The sequence below is a fragment of the Hypanus sabinus genome (assembly GCF_030144855.1).
Source record: "Hypanus sabinus isolate sHypSab1 chromosome X2 unlocalized genomic scaffold, sHypSab1.hap1 SUPER_X2_unloc_1, whole genome shotgun sequence".
NCBI lineage: Eukaryota > Metazoa > Chordata > Chondrichthyes > Myliobatiformes > Dasyatidae > Hypanus > Hypanus sabinus.
The window spans coordinates 277,899-295,374 of NW_026778979.1; the positions used below are offsets into that span (position 1 = coordinate 277,899).

Consider the following 17,476-nt stretch of genomic DNA (forward strand, 5'->3'; position numbering starts at 1 on the left):
GGCTCTCCCTGCCTCTGTGTGCTTCCCAGTCCATTCTCCATCTGTGAAAATCACGTTTTCTGCCAGTAAACTTGGGAAGGGCCGTCGGTTTCAGTCTGATGGCTGGCGTGGGAAAATTGGAGGAAAAGCCCAACGCCGTTGGGGTTAGTCTTTCCACATCCTCATTTCTCCTTTCTTTCTTGGAAACCAACTTGGGGATGTGGAGTTCGAGACCCTTTAGCCGACTCAGAAGGTGCTTCCGATCACCTGGCGGGATATATCTTTTCCACCGACCATGCACCTCCTTCGCTGTCTGTACCAGTCCTTGTAGGACTGTCATGAAGTCAAACCCCACCTGGTGGCCATCGGGTTGTACAGCAGCGACGTTTTGACATTCATCCTCTCCTGCTTGTAGTGCTGTGAACAGTTCAACATTTCCAAAGTTATTCCAAAGAGACTCTTGGATTACGTTTCTGATCTCCTTCAGTTTCAACTCAGACTCATTTGCCGTCTTTGCCAGGTCGGCTTTTTGCTGTTCAGTTAACACGGCTACTTTCTCTGCGTTCAGCTCCGCCTCCCGTTCCACAATGAATCCGGCCTCCACATCATCATTGGCTTCCATGACTTTCTCGGCTTCTGTTGTGAGTTTATTGAAACTGACTCTGAGATCCTCTTCAGACATGTTTTGATGGGCCCTGGTAATACTGTTGGCCAGACGAGAAAATACTCATTTTGCTGTCGTTCGCATTACCTTGAGTTGCTCAACTGATTTCCCAATAGCCTGATCAGCCATGTTTGATTCCGCCTGCAGGCTGTTCACAGGTGAAAGGGCAAGTACAACTTTTTAATGGCGCTTTGATGTTGTTTTATCTCAACTTGATTTTCTTCCTTTTTAAGGATTCCAAGTTATTGCTCCTACTGCTCCAGCTTAAGGCTCCCAGATTTCTGTTTCCTGGTCCTCCAGCTTCCCGGTCAAAAAGTTTTATTTTTCCCCACTGACAAGCAGCATTCTCACTGTAAAGCAGTGTTTTCACTGTCAACACACACACAAAACGCTGGTGGAACGCAGCAGGCCTGGCAGCAACTATAAGGAGAAGCGCTGTGTGTGTTGCTTGAATTTCCAGCATCTGCAGATTTCCTCGTGTTTGCCTTTTCACTGTCAACCAGTTTTTCACTGTCAAGTCGGAGTTCTTGTTCTGTTGTTTGAACATGTGCAGCCTCCCCACTTGAAAGAGATTGAATGCGCCTACCTAAAGGTTTTTAACTCGATTCCACTCAATGACCAAACAACGTTTCCTTGTATTTTTCGCAACTGCGGCAGTTTTAAAGTTCCGTTAGTTCTTAGTCATAAGTCATAAAAAATGTCATAAGTAATCAGTCATAAGTTTTCATTAGGTTAAGGTTAAGGTGAAGGTGAAAAACTGGCTGCCTCTCGGATTTTGTAGACGAATTCGGACCTGCACCTCCGTTTCTCTACTGAACCGTTATGGCCTCCGACCGGGCGAAATCTCTCTCGAAGGTTCGCGAGCTCTTAAGCCCCACGTCATCTCCAAGAAGCGCCTGCGCGCGGTGGGCCCCGTGTCGGAGTTAACTCAAACGCAGTGACAGCGGTGCTCTTTTCCATGAAACGGTCTCCAGTTATTTAAAGTTCGGCATCTTACCGCAGATTCCAACGCTGCTCTCGGACTGCCGGCGTGATGATGCAGGGTCCGCCAAACTGTTTCAGGCAGTGGGTTCTGTCTGGTCTATCAGTAAATTCTTGTTCTTGCTTTTAACCATATAAATATTATTTTCTTTTGCCTCTAGGTCCCAATGCTTTCTAGAAACTCAAGTTGGACTTGACACTCACCTTACTCCCCACCGCTCCACCATCTCACCACAATACCACAAGTCATAGGAACTGAAATACTCATTCCGTCCATTGAGTCTTCTCCACCATTCGATCAGGACTGTTGGATTATCCCTCTAAACCCCATTCTGCTGCCTTTGCCCCGTCACCTTTGACACTCTTATTAATTAACAACCCACCATTTATTTACTTAAAGCCTATTACTCCGCTGGGTTTAGGACAGCAATGAAGAGGTTCACCAGGATGTTGTCTGGATTAGAGACATGAGCTGCTGTGTAAGGAGAGTTCGGACAAACTTGGGCTGTTTTCTCTGGTGTGGAGGCGGCTCAGGGTGAGCTGAGAGAGCTTGATCAGATTACCAGAGGTATAGACAGAGTAGAGAGCTGCCACTTTTAACCTTCTGCGTCAAGATGTCCAATAGCAGAGATCAAGCATTTAGAGAGTTTGCAGAAGAGGTTCACCAGGATGTTGTCTGGATTAGAGGCATGAGCTACTGTGTAAGGAGAGTTCGGACAAACTTGGGCTGCTTCTCTGACGTGGAGGAGGCTCAGGGTGCCCTGACACGGCTTGATAAGATTAAAAGAGATATAGATAGAGTATATAGCTGCCATTTTAAATCTTCGGGTCAAAATACCTAATACCAGACAGCATGCATTTAGGTAGATGAGGGGCCTGTGGAATTTATTGCCACTGACGGCACAGTTGCCAAGTGATTATTTAAAGCAGAGGTTGATCAGTGCTTGATCAGTAAAGGCATCAAAGGTCATGGGGAGAGGGCAGGGAATGGGGTTGAGAAGGGAAATAAAAGACACACGGGCAGACTCATTTAGGGGCTCTTGTCTGGCACGGAGCAGTGGGGCTGAACACCGGTTCGTTTTCCACTCTCGGTCCTTCACTGAGACCATTTCCCATCAGTACATGTTTTACCAACAGTACATTTCAATGTTCAAGTTCAATGTAAATTTATTATCAAAATGTGTTAAGCAGATGTTATCGAACAATTCCTTTTCTTGTTGGCAAGGTGACTCAATGCTCACCCCCAATCTTGGGGAGGGAATGGGACCAATTCCAGAGGGGAGGGTTGGGTGAGTGTGGGACTTTGTGAAGGAGTCCGAACTCCATCCTCCTCATTCCCCTTCCCCTTCTCACTCCCCTCCCTCCCCACTCCACTGATGTGTTTGTGAGAGAGACAGAGAGACCTGTGTGCCCAGTCACATTCCGTTAGTGATGTGCTGTCCCTACCTACACACTCTCACTCCTCTGTACACAGCAATCCTCACAAGCTCAAATGATCCAAAAATCTTATCCCCTCCCTCCTGCACCAACTCTTTAGCCACATGTTAAACTGTATAATCTTCTGATCCCTGCCACATCACACGGACAGCAGTCCTGAGATCACAGGCCTGGAGGAGCTGTCCTTTCAATTAGCACCTCACTCCCTGAACTCCCTTAACTTAACCTTGTTACTCTACCAGCCCATATCATTGTTACCCACATGGACCACGACCTTCACTGTTCACCCTCCTGAGGAATGCTCAACACTCACCTACAGAACATCCTGTCAGTTCCCTGAGCTAACAAGCCACGTATCAACACAGCTCGCCTCTTCTCCTCCCTTCCCTTCTCAGTCTCAGAGCCATGCTCAGTGCCAGAGACCCTATTGCTGTGACTTTTCTTTGCCAGGTCATCCCACCATCCCCGACTGTACCTAAAGTGATACCTGTGTTGTTCAAAGGGATGGGCACAGGGGGAAACAGAGAGTGCAGTTTCTTCCTCACTGTCACCCAGTTTCCTGTGCCGTGCACCTTGGGTGCAAATACCTCTCAAATGTCCTACCTATCACCCCTTCAGCCTCCTGGATGATCTGGAGTTCATCCAGTTCCAGCTGCAACTCCATAATGTGGATTGTTCGGAGCTGAAGCTGGATGCCTTTCTCACAGGTGTAGTTATCAGGGACACAGCAGGGTCCTCTGCCTTCCCACATCCCAGAAAGCAGCTTTCCACCACCCTGCCTGTCATCTCCACTGTTTCAACTGAGAAAATGTAAAGAAGGGGCAAAAAAAATTCTACATCCATCATGATTTTGCCTTCTCTGACTGACTGCTCTCCCCACTGAAACCTCAAAAAATTAAAGCCTCAAAGTCTCCGCTCCAACTCTGTCCACTCCAACAGTGACAGCTCCATTTGCTCCAGCTAATGAAGGTTTTCTTGATAATCCATCCTGACTGTGGAGTGGCCACCGCTGAAAGCTCAAAAATAACCTGGCCTGAACCACTGCCTTTAATACTCCATTGGTGAACCTGAGTGAATTACGTCCTCTGAAGCTTATGATCTCTCAGATTCACGTTGGGTCAAAGCTTGATACGGTGACACAAGGATGAATGACTGATTGAAACCCATCCCAGTCAGAACAGGTGACCACCCTCACCACAGTGTGAACCCACCACTGTCTCTGCAGTGTGGACCAGTGTGTGAATGCCTTCCCACAGTCTGAGCAGGTGACCACCCTCACCACAGTGTGAACCCACCACTGTCTCTGCAGTGTGGATCAGTGTGTGAATGTCTTCCCACACTCTGAGCAGGTGACCACCCTCCCCACAGTGTGAACCCACCTCTGTCTCTGCAGTGTGGATCAGTGTGTGAATGCCTTCCCACAGTCTGAGCAGTTGATGTTCAGTCAGTTGAGATATCTGAGCGAATTCATTCCCACAATCAGAACAGGTGACTGGCATCGCCCAGTGTGAACTCGCTGATGGACTTTCAAGCCTGATGACCGAGTGAATCCCTTTCCACAATCTAAGCAGGTGAACGGTTTCTCCCCAGTGTGAATTCGGCTATGCCTCACCAGGTTGGATGATGCAGTGAACCCCTTCCCACATTCACAGCACGTGAACGGCTTCTCCCCAGTGTGAATTCGGCAGTGCTTCACAAGGTGGGATGAGGCAGTGAATCCCTTCCCACATTCACAGCATGTGAATGGCTTCTCCCCTGTGTGAATTCGGTTGTGCTTCACAAGGGTGTATGAATCAGCGAATCCCTTCCCACATTCAGAGCAGCTGAACGGTTTCTCCCCAGTGTGAATTCGCTGATGTACATTCAGATGAGACGACTGAGTGAATCCCTTCCCACATTCAGAGCATGTGAATGGCTTCTCCCCAGTGTGAATTCGGCAGTGCTTCACAAGGTGGGATGAGTCAGTGAATCCCTTCCCACATTCACAGCACGTGAATGGCTTCTCCCCAGTGTGAATTCGGCAGTGCTTCACAAGGGAGAATGAATCAGCGAATCCCTTCCCACATTCAGAGCAGCTGAACGGTTTCTCCCCAGTGTGAATTCGCTGATGTACTTTCAGATGAGATGACTGGGTGAACCCCTTGCCACATTGAAAGCAGCTGAACGGTTTCTCCCCAGTGTGAACTCGCTGATGTTCAGTCAGTTGAGATGACCGAGCAAATCCTTTCCCACATTCAGAGCAAGTGAACGGCCTCTCCCCAGTGTGAACTCGGTAGTGTCTCACAAGTTTGGATGAGTCACTGAATCCCTTCCCACATTCAGAGCAAGTGAATGGCCTCTCCCCGGTGTGAACTCGCTGGTGTCTCTGTAGTGTGGATGAACGAGTGAATCCCTTCCCACAGTCTAAGCAGGTGAACGACATCTTTTCAGTGTGAACTCACTGGTGTTCATTCAGTTGAGATGATTCAGTGAATCCTTTCGCACACAGAGCAGGTGATTGGCCTCTCCCCGTTATGAACTTGCTGGTGTCACTGTGGCATGGTTTAGTGTGTGAATACCTTCCCACCATGTAAACAGGTTACTGTCTTCTCACTGGGGAATTTTCAGATGTATATTTAGCACCGACGACAGAATGAATTGCTTCCTGCTGTCAGAACAGGTGGAGCATCTCACTGTGGTGTGAACTTCCTGATGTATCTTCAGGCTGGATGACTGGGTAGTTTCCCTCCCTCACACTGAGCAGGTGAATGGCCTCTCCCCACTGTGAACTCACTGGCGTGTCTGTGGGTAGGCTGTGAGTGAATCCCCTCCCTCACACAGAGCAGGTGAATGGCCTCTCCCCACTGTGAACTCACTGGCGTGTCTGTGGGTAGGCTGTGAGTGAATCCCCTCCCTCACACAGAGCAGGTGAATGGCCTCTCCTCACTGTGAACTCACTGGCGTGTCTGTGGGTAGGCTGTGAGTGAATCCCCTCCCTCACACAGAGCAGGTGAACGGCCTCTCCCCACTGTGAACTCACTGGCGTGTCTGTGGGTAGGCTGTGAGTGAATCCCTTCCCACACTGAGAGAAGGAGAATGATATCTCACTGCGATCAATTCTCTGCAATTCAGACAGTCAGATGTTTGAATCCCTTCTACAATCAATGCAGTAGAAGAACTGATCTCCAGTGAACAAATGCTGGTGTGTTCTCAGCACCCCGGTTCATGTGGATTTCACTGAGTTACAACAGAATGCTTGATTTCAGTGACAGAATACATTACCAGATGTTATGAGATAATTCTTCATCTCCGTGGATCGACAACAGAGGTGTTGGTGTTGCAAAGAAAATATTTGGTCACTCCTTAAATATCCAGTCATTCAGCAAAACTGATGTGTTGTTGTGTTTGAGATTCCCATGCGCAAGTGTTCTGCCATTTCAAACCTGTAAAAAATATTTGCAAAAGACATCAATGGGAGAAGGAGAGTATTTCAGGAGAGATTATAGTCTGTGGTGAGAACATAAGAAATAGGAGCAGGAGTCGGCCGTCCAGCCCGTCGAGCCTGCTCCAACATTTAATAAGGACATGCCTGATCTGGCGATGGGCATCTCCACCTACCTGCATTTTCCCCATAACCCTTAATTCACCTACTATGCCAAAATCTATCCAACCTGATTTGAAGACAGAATACAATATTATGTTAGGACTCTTGGCAGTGTGGAGGATCAGCGAGATATTGGGGTCCATGTCAATTTTACAATTAAAGGCGCAGCGCTGATTGTCATTGTTGTTAATAAGGCCTTCATCAAGCATGGAACTGAATTCACGAGTGGTGAGGTAATGTTGCAGCTGTACAAGACCTGATTTACACCCCACTTCGAGTATTCTGTTCAGTTTCCTCATTACAGGAAGGATGTGGATACTATAGAAAGAGAGCAGAGGAGATTTACAAGGATGTTGCATGGATTGGAGAACATGCCTTATGACAATAGGTTGAGTGAACTTTGTAGCGAAGGAGGATGAGAGGTGACCTGATAGAGGTGTAAAAGATGATGAGAGGCATTGATCGTGTGGACAGCCAGAGGCTTTTTCCTGGGGCTGAATTGGCAAACACAAGGGGCATTGTTTTAAGGTGCTTGGTCGATTGGAATGTCATAGATAGGTTTCTCACACAGAGTAGCAGGTGTATGGAATACACAGTCAGCGATGACAGTACAGACAGATACTATGCAGTCTTTTGAGAGATTCAGATAACTTCATGGAGCTTAGAATACACAGAGTGCAATGCAGTTGGAAAATAGGAGGCAGTTTCTGGAACAGGTTACATGGACGGCACACTGTGTATTATATTGTAGATTTCCATGTTTCCATAAGCACTCATCCTCTAACAAGGCTCGGATCAGACATTCTGACTGACCATCAAATTATCTGACTATATCCCTGTCTTTATGAGAATGGGCTGTTTCTGACTTCAATCAACCTGTGACTTGGCCCAATTTGTCTCTCTCCTTCGGGATTATTTCAAGTTCTGGTCATGTTCCACAATACTACAAAGATCACGTGTTACTGCATGTACGATGCTGGAGATTTACTAATTACTTGGATCGCCCCCCCCCCATCTGCTGATTGACAGTGATGAACCCATCGATGGCAATGCCAATGAATATATAGTGGAGGGCAGTGGTTATTCTCATTGGAGTGCGGCACCTTTGTGATCTGAAAGCCAGAAGTCACTTGTCATCGAGGCAAAGGTGTTTCATATCGTTATTGACCCAGAGAGAACTAAATCCGATGGAAGGTTTTATTTCCGTACAGCACTAATTGACATTTTCACTGACTGGAAGGTAAACTCTTCAACCGAGCTTAACTAGGAACTATATTTTCGTTCGGAGTTCATAATCCTCGGATTTACATAGTGGAGCACGGCAACGTTCAGGAGATACATCCGCTCGCACTTCCTTCGAATGTACGGAACAACACCGGTACTATTGCCCATGGCTGCCTCTTTACCCAGAAACCCTCACGAAGAGAAACCTCCCGGTGTTGTTGGGTTGGTTGTGGGCTGGGCTGAGAGGTTGGAAGGTGGTGGTGCATGTGTGAATGTGGTTTGGAACTTGTTGAGGGTAAGAGAGTGGGGAAGGAGTGGGAATTGCTGGGAGCGGGTTGCCTGGGTCTGGTAAAGGCAGACAAGGTGAGAGGAGGGGCTGAGGGAAAGAGAGTGGGGAAGGAGTGGGAATTGCTGGGAGCGGGTTGCCTGGGTCTGGTAAAGGCAGACAAGGTGAGAGGAGGGGCTGAGGGAAAGAGAGTGGAGAAGGAGTGGGATAGGGATTTGGGAGCAGAGGTAGGCAGCTGGGGAGAAATGGATTATTGTGAAGGGAGAAACAAAAAGGAATAAGGAGATAGTGAGGGGATGGATGAATGAAAACCAAGACAAAGGGAATAAAAGAATAAGAAATGACAGTGGAGAGAGTTCTGAAAGTAAGGAAGATGAACAAGTTGAGAGGGGAGGTGTTGTCATAAATGGGTTTAATGAGAAGGCGCAAGGACACATGAAGGAAATGAACCCGTTTGTGCTAACAACAACTCTGGCAAGTAAGATAGAGGAAATAGTATTTGCAAAAGTCCTTAATGATGGCAATCTATTGGTAAGATGTGCGAATGAGGAACAACTTGAGAAAGCACTCAAGCTAAAAGAGATAGGAAAATGCAAGGTGGAATATACAGGGAGGGTGGGAGCATGAAATGGTGGTTGTAAGGGAGTGATCACGGGTGTACCAATGAGTATAAACATGGAAGAGTTGAAGAGGAATATCAAAGGGGGGAAAGTAATTAATGTTCGAAGACTGAAAACAACAAAGGAGGGAATGAAAAAGGAAAGTGAAACAGTATTGATTGAATCTGAAGAAGCAAGAGTGCCAAGTAAAGTTTTCCTGGGTTTCATGAGTTACCCAGTAAGGGTATATGTGCCAAACCCATTGAGGTGCTATAATTGTCAAAGGTTTGGACACATAGCTAAAAACTGTAAAAGGCAGAGGAGATGTGCTAGATGTGGGGATGTTCATGAATATGGAAAGTGCGGAACAGGAGTGCAACCAAAATGCTGTAATTGTGGAGGAGCTCATAATGTGGCATATAGTGGGTGTGAGGTTATGAGACGGGAGATTAAAATTCAAGAAATAAGAGTGAAAAGAAAGATCACTTATGCAGGAGCTGTAAGAATGTCCAGAGAACAGAATAATGCTCCTAATGACCAGAGAGCAATTGGGATGCAAGAGATGCAGCAAAGAGTTTATGCAGACAGGATTTATGTGTGGGAAAAAAAGCTCTGGTAACATTCATTGCAGGAGTCATTAATTGTACGGCAGAGGTAAAGTCAAAAAGTGACAAAATTCTGCTGGTGGTCAAGGCAGCAGTAAACCATTTAGTGTTAGTAGGACTGACATGGGAAGAAGTCAGGGAGAACCTCACTAATCAGTCAAGCCAGGACGTGTCATAGTTTGGTTAGTACTCATTATGGTGATTCTTTTGAATGGAATGCAGGGAGTTTACTGGCCAATGGCCAGGAATTTAAGGAATTTATTAAGGAAATGGTTGTAAAATCAGATGTAGTGTGTATTCAGGAAACTTGGTTGAAACCAGCTTTAGACTTTGTGGTACATGGGTATACAATGATAAGAAAAGATAAAAATCTAGGGGGAGGAGGAGGTTGTGCTATGTTAATCAAGCAAGGTACACCGTATAGAGTACTGGAAAAAGGAAACGATCAGGAATACATAGTGGTGAAAATATGGGAGAGAGGGGAGGGAGTGGTTATAAGTAACTACTACAATCCATGTAAAAGGTTGGATTTGGACAGCCTACTAAGGATACAAGGACAAAATAGACATAAAGTAGTGCGGTGTTCAGATTTCAATGCTCACACCACAATATGGGGGGATCCGATTACAGATTCAAATGGAACTGTAATTGAAAATTTGATGGAAGAAAGGGATTTGGTGTGTATGAATGATGGGAGAGGAACAAGGATAAACATAACAACAAGAACTGAGTCGGTATTAGATATTACGTTAGTGTCTTATGTCTTGGCTGTCATCAGTAACTGGGGCGTTTGGACTGCTTCAACAGTAGGTAGTGATCACTACCCAGTTTTATGTTCAGTGGGTGAAAGAGGTGAAATAAGACCAGGTGGGGTAGTCCCAAAGTGGGTGTTTGGAAAAGCAGATTGGGGTAAGTTCCAGAAGTTAACTGAAGAAGCATTGACAAGGATTGACATTTCTGGAGATATAGATGAATTAAACAGTCAGGTGACTTCAGCAATTATTATGGCAGCAGAAGGATTTATACCCAGGACTGAAAATAGGATGAATAGAAAAATAGTGCCATGGTGGGCAGAGGAATGTGGTCAGGCTGTAAAAAACAGAAACAGAGCATTCAGGCTAGTTAAAAGAACCCACATTATGCAGCATTTGCTTCAATATAAGAAGGCACAGGCAGTGGTGAGAAGTATACGTCAGGCTAAAAGGGCAAGTTGGAGGAGTTTTTGCAACAAAATAGAAAGAACAACGCCTGTGGGAGAGGAATGGGGAATGATTAAGAGGATGGGGGGCAATAGAAGGGATTGGGAGCATCCAGTAATGATATCTGAGGAGGAAACAGCAGTCTCCAGCAGGGATAAGGCTGAGATCATGGCCAAGTCATTTGTAAAGATACACAGTTCAGAAGATTTCTCTGAAGAAGTGAGAAGGAGAAGGGAAAGAACAATGAGTCAATACCCAGGTGCGTTAAACAGGAGGGAAGAAACAGATGATATAACTGATGATCCATTTACTTTGGCAGAAATGGTGAGAGCAATAAAGAGATCGAGACCAACCTCCCCAGGGAAAGATCTAATACGCTACATTATGCTAAAAAATCTAGGAGAAGGAGCGCTCTTGAAGTTACTGCATTGTTACAACAGAGTGTGGGAGGAGGGAAGATTGCCAAGTGCATGGAAAGAAGCAGTAGTAATTCCAATAAGGAAACCTGGCAAGGATCCGTCAAAACCCACTAGCTACAGGCCAAAAGCACTAACATCAAGTATATGTAAGGTAATGGAAAGGATGATAACTGAAAGGTTATCATATGATCTTGAGAAGAGAGGAATGCTGGCAAGTTATCAGAGTGGTTTTAGGAAGGGAAGGAATTCCATGGACTCAGTGATAAGTTTAGAGACTGAAATAAGAAAGGCCCAGGCAAGTAAAGAATCAGTAGTTGCAGTGTTTTTTGACATTGATAAAGCCTATCATTATGATGCGAAAGGAAGGATTATTAATTAAACTGCACAAGATGGGGGTTGGAGGGAGAGTTTTTAATTGGATTAAAGATTTTTTGTTTGGTAGAAAAATTCAAGTTCGGATTGCATCAGAATTGTCAATACAGTCCACAGTGGGAAATGGCACACCTCAGGGTAGTGTGATTAGCCTGTTACTTTTCATCATCATGATCAATGATGTCTTCACAAAGATACCAGTGGATATTGGTAGGTCACTGTTTGCAGATGATGGGGCTTGTGGAAAAGAGGCAGGAACACGGAGCATATAATCAGGAAACTACAAGGAGCAATTGATTAATTGGTAGAGTGTGGTTATGATTGGGGATGTAGATTTTCAGTGGAAAAAACTCAAACTGTATTTTTCACTAGGAAAAGAATTGAAGTAGGGAAGAAGTTAAGGATGTATGGGATTGAATTAGAAAGGGTTGGATCATTTAAATTTCTGGGAGTTATATTTGATTCACGATTAACATGGGCAGACCATATCAGAAAAGTTGACGAGAATTGTAAAAAAGTAATAAACGTGATGAGATGTTTGACTGCTAGGGAATGGGGAGCAAGTTGTTCAGCATTGAAGAGAATGTATGTGGCTTTAGTAAGATCTGTGTTGGATTATGGAAGTGTAGCATATGGATCAGCAGCCAGGTCTCTTATAATGAAACTGGATGTGATTCAGGCTCAGGTTTTGAAAGTGTGCAGTGGGTCTTTTAAAACATCACCAGTATCAGCCCTGCAGTTAGAAATGGGAACAATGCCTTTGGAATTGAGAAGGACGCAATTGATGGGAAACTACTGGGTTAATTTGCAGGGACACAATGATTCTCACCCTTCTTAATGAGTGTTAAATGGGTAGTTACAGAGGGAAAACTTTAGTCGTGTAGGGAATGATATTGCTAGATCATGTGGTGTTCGATTTAAGGATAAGTCCTTCAGGAGTTTATCCAGTTGTAGCTCCATGGAAGCTGGTATGGCCTGATGTAGACTGGCATTTGTTAGAGGGAAAAAGGAAAGGAAAGTATAAAACTGATTTGGTAAGTGCATTTAACTGTTATGTGATGGAAAAGTATAGTGATTATACTCAGGTCTATACAGATGGTGCGAAGGAACCTGAGACCAGAGTGACAGGGTTTGGGGTGGCTATACCAGCAAAAGCAATTGCAATCAGCAGAAGAACATCTGATAAGTTAGCGGTGTGTCCAGTGGAGATGATGGCAGTGTTGGTTGCATTGTGATGGGTGGAGAAATCTAAACTAGTCAAAGCATTGATATGCTCAGATTCATCTTCAGTACCAGCGAGTTTAAGGTCTTCTCACTCAAACAGCCGGCAAGATGTACTTCATGAAGTCCTTCAGTCAGTCACAAGAGTTCCAAATCAGGGAGGTCAGGTTAAATTTCTATGGGTTCCAGCTCATGTAGGGGTTAAAGGGCAACAAAAGGGTGGATGAGTTGGCAAAGAGGGCAATAAAGAAAGAAAATATAGAAATGCACATTAGTATTAGTAAAGCAGAGGTTAAGTGTGTAATCGGGGAAGAAATTAACCAGATGTGGCAAGAAAGATGGGACAGGGAGGGGAAAGGGAGGCATTTATATCAAATACATAAAAGTGTTGCAGGTTCTAGGGTAGGAAGTAGATACAGAAGAGAGGAAATTGTGTGGACAAGGTTAAGGCTGGGGCACTGTGCACTAAACCAAACACTGAAACACCAGACAGGACTGTGTGAGGAATGTCAGGAAGAGGAGTCAGTAGAGCATGTAGTTCTGAGTTGCAGGAAGTATGGGATACAGACAGAGATGATGAGAATTAATCTAAGGTAATTGGGGGTGCAGGAATTCACATTAAAAGGGTTGCTGGGCATGGGTGGGAGAACACAGGTCAGGGTATTTTTAGCTTTCTTAAGGGGTACAGGGTTTTTTTTAATAGGATATGATGGATAAACAGAAATAGGGTACCAGGATGGGGAGGATAAAGTGTAGGTTAGGGTATGTGTATGTGTGCGATTGGGTGACGGGATTTAGAATGTGAGTCCATCGCATACTCCGGAGCAGAAGGTGGCGGTAATGCCCCATTAAGCTGGGGAGGGGGAGGGGAATGGGGAGAGGGAGAGAGAGGGTGAGAGAGGGTGGGAGAGAGTGGGTGAGAGAGGGAGGGAGGGAGAGAGAGGGAGGGAGAGAGAGAGAGGGAGGGAGAGGGAGGGAGGGAGAGAGGGGGGAGGGAGGGAGAGAGGGAGGGAGGGAGGGAGAGAGGGGGGAGGGAGGGGGGGAGAGAGGGGGAGGGAGGGAGGGAGGGAGAGAGGGTGCGAGAGGGAGGGAGAGAGAGGGGAGGGAGGGAGGGAGAGAGAGGGGGAGGGAGGGAGAGAGAGGGTGAGAGAGGGAGGGAGGGGGGAGGGAGGGAGAGAGAGGGGGAGGGAGAGAGAGGGGGAGGGAGGGAGGGAGGGAGGGCGAGAGGGTGAGAGAGGGAGGGAGGGAGGGAGAGAGGGGGGAGGGAGGGAGAGAGAGGGGGAGGGAGGGAGAGGGAGGGAGGGAGAGAGAGGGGGGAGAGGGAGAGAGGGGGAGAGGGAGGGAGGGAGAGAAGGAGGAGGGAGGGAGAGAGGGGGGTGGGAGGGAGGGAGAGAGAGGGAGGGAGGGAGGGAGAGAGAGGGAGGGAGAGAGGGAGTGAGGGAGAGAGGGAGGGAGGGAGGGAGAGAGGGGGGAGGGAGGGGGGACAGAGGGGGAGGGAGGGAGGGAGGGAGAGAGGGTGCGAGAGGGAGGGAGAGAGAGGGGAGGGAGGGAGGGAGAGAGAGGGGGAGGGAGGGAGAGAGAGGGTGAGAGAGGGAGGGAGGGGGGAGGGAGGGAGAGAGAGGGGGAGGGAGAGAGAGGGGGAGGGAGGGAGGGAGGGAGGGCGAGAGGGTGAGAGAGGGAGGGAGGGAGAGAGGGGGGAGGGAGGGAGAGAGAGGGGGAGGGAGGGAGAAACCTCCCTGGCCGCGTCGAAAGGCCCGAGAATGCGCATGCGCCGCAAAATAAGCGGCGGCGGCACCAACGCCGGGGAGTCGAAATCTCTCCGGGGCCGGGTACGGATCATGGGGCTGAGAGAGAGGGAGAGGACCAGAACCGTCGTGGGGTGCAGCACCAGTGTTGCTGGAAATCACAGTAATTGTTCTTCGGTCGCGTTTCAGACGCCGGTGAATCAGAACCCGGCCGGAACCCGCTCTTACCTTTGTCCGGTCGTTGTCAGCCTCTGCTACTTGGCGCATGCGCGATAGTCGGGATTGGTGGCGACGACCACGCATGCGCAATGATTTATCAGGCGAGAATCTGCAGATCCTGAACCCAAAGCAACAGACACAAAATGCTGGAGGAACTCAGGGGGGCAGGCAGCGACTCTGGAGAGGAGTGAACAGTCGGCGTTTCAGACCGAGACCCTTCAGGACTGGAAAGGAAGGGCGGGAGTCAGATTGTGGGGCGACGTGAGGTGACAGGTGAAAACGGGAAAGGGGGAGGCGTAAAGTCAAGAGCGGTGAAGTCGGTGAAAGAGATACAGGGCTGGAGAATAATAATAATAAATACTTTATTGATCCCGAGTGGGAAATTCTTTCGTTACAGCAGCAATATTTAAAATCGGACTTAACAGTGTGAAGACTTTACAAAAAATAGAGAATAATAACATACACAGTAATACTGTACCAATGTGCAATAATAATGCATGAAACAATATTGTAGAGAGTATTGAACTATGATCTGTCGCAGAAAGATGTATTAAATTAGCTTTATTTTTTTACATCCTTCACATACATGTGGAGTAAAACTGTTACTCCGTCTAAATGTGTAATGTGCAATCATAGTAATTCATAATAATTTATGATAAACAGAACAGTCAAGGTGACATAGAAATGCACTCAAATCAGCGTGAGTTAAGCAGTCTGATTCCTGGTGGAAGAAGCTGGCCCGGAGCCTTGGTCCTGGCTTTTCCGCTGCGGCAGCTTTGCCCCGACGGTAGCATCTGGAATATATTATGATTGACGGGACTCAGGTTCCCAATGATCCTACGGACCCATTTTACACACCTGTCTCTGTAAATTTCCTGAATCATGGGAAGTTCACAACTACAGATGCGCAGGGCTGCCCGCACCACTCTCTGCAGAACCCTTCCATTAAGGGAGGTAAAGTTCCCATATCAGGCAGTGATGCAGCCAGTCAGGATGCTCTCAATTATGCCCCTGTAGAAAGTTCTTGGGATTTGGGGGGCCCATACCAAACTTCCTCAACCGTCTGAGGTGCCTTTTTCCCCGCACATCTTGTGTGTACAGACCACGCGAGGTCCTCAGTGATGAGGATCCCGAGGAGCTTAAAGCTGTTTGCCCTCTCAACCCCAGATCCACTGATGTCTCTAGGGGTTAGCTCGTCTCCATTCCTCCTGTAATCCACAACCAGCTCCCTTGATTTTTCGACATTGAAGGAGAGGTTGTTTTCTCGACACCAGTGTGTCAGAGAGATGACTTCTTCCTTGCAGGCCACCTCATTATTGTTTGAGATTAGGCCAATCAATATGGTGCTGTCGGCAAATTTAATGAACAGATTGGAGCTGTGGGTGGCCGGTTAGCAGATGAACTGTTGTATGTGGTTATTACATCTGATAGGAAAGAGCTTCTGTAACGGTCCTTGTGACAGCGGTGCTGAGTGAGTCTGTTCGAAAGGGTGCTCCGCTGCCTGTGCAGTCGGTCATGGAGAGGATGTGCCCGATTGTCCGTAATGGATGACCATTTGTTTAGTGACACCACTCCTCTCCACCACTCACTCATAAGAGCCCCGGTTGTGGCCAAGGATGGTTCCAACCTTTCTGATGAGTTTATTTTGCACCGATGCTGCTCCCCCTACGTAAAGCGGCAAAGAAAACTACAGTTACATCAACAGACTGGTAAAACATCTCCAGCATCCTGCCTGACACATTCAAGGATCTCGGCTTCCTTAGAAAACGGGGACCGCTCATCCCCTTCTTGTAAACAGCCTTACTTCTGTTACTTGTGTTCTCAGCGCCAGGTTCCAGTGGATTTCACTGAGTTACATCGAAAATATTTCAGTCACGTCTCCGGCTGAGATGAGACACTACTTCAAGGATCAACAACTGATATATCGGTGTTTCAATGGAAATATCTGGTCACTCCTTAAATATCCGGACATAGATGTGTCCGGAATTTGAGAATTCCCGGACACAAATTGCTGTTCCTTTCCTGTAGAAAGATTTACAGAGGACATCAATGGATGAAGGACTGTATTTCGGGGACGGCATGGTCGTGTACTTTGGTAGAAGAAATAAAAGGGCAGACAGTTTTGTAACTGGAAAAAATATTAAAAAACATAAAAAATTAAAGGGACTTCTGAATCCTCGTGTAGGATTCCCTGAAGGATAATTTGCAGGTTGAGTCGATGTTGAGGAAGTTCTCTGTGATGTTGACATTCACTTCGAGAGGAAAAGCAAGGACGCATTGGTGAGGCTTTACAAAGAGGCCTCACGTGGAGCATTGTGAGCAGTTTCCGGCCCCATGGCTAAGAAAAGATGTGCTGACATCGGAAGGGGCATAAAGAAGCCACAGGAATTTGAACAGGGCCCCACTAAGTCTGTTGACGGGACATTAACCGTCTGGACTTCAACGTCCTCTCTCCAATTCCAGCCTCACTCCGTCTGAACGTTGGACTCTCCACCCCCACTTCACTGATCCTAAACTCACCATCAAACCTGCAGATAGTGGAGGTGCTGTAGTAGTCTGTCGGACTGACCCCTACCTTACAGAGGCCTATCACCAACTCTCAGACACCTCCTCCTACTTACCCCTCGAACAGGACCCCAGTAAGGAACACCAGGACATCGTCTCCCACACCACCAACCATCTTGACTCTGGGGATCTCCCAGCACCCACCACCAACCTCATACAGTAGCTGAGCCTGCTGGGCCTGAACACCTCCCTGTGCAACTGGATCCTAGATTTCCTGACTGGGAGATCTCAGTCAGTCCGAATCGGGAGGCAGCATCACCAACACCATCACTCTGAGCACGGGGGTCCCCCAGGGCTGTGTGCTCAGTCCAGTGCTGTTCAGTCTGCTGACCCACGACTGTGCTGCAACACACAGATCGAACCACGTCATCAAGTTCG

General features: G+C 47.2%; 1 protein-coding gene across 1 annotated transcript; it reads right to left on the reverse strand.

The window, feature by feature from the left end:
• Window positions 1–2,773: 2,773 nt before the first annotated feature.
• LOC132385698 (gastrula zinc finger protein XlCGF8.2DB-like) lies at window positions 2,774–14,825 on the reverse strand. Its single transcript, XM_059957909.1, has 2 exons — window positions 14,543–14,825; window positions 2,774–6,483 (listed from the first exon to the last, which is right to left on the reverse strand). Exon 2 carries the CDS (start codon window positions 5,481–5,483, stop codon window positions 4,506–4,508), a length of 978 nt encoding a protein of 325 aa, XP_059813892.1. The 5' UTR covers window positions 5,484–6,483; window positions 14,543–14,825; the 3' UTR covers window positions 2,774–4,505.
• Between the last annotated feature and the right edge of the window lie 2,651 nt (window positions 14,826–17,476).

Excerpts from the sequence above, each read along its gene's own strand:
- LOC132385698 (XM_059957909.1), bottom strand. The coding sequence starts at position 5,483 with ATGTCGTTCACCTGCTTAGACTGTGGGAAGGGATTCACTCGTTCATCC.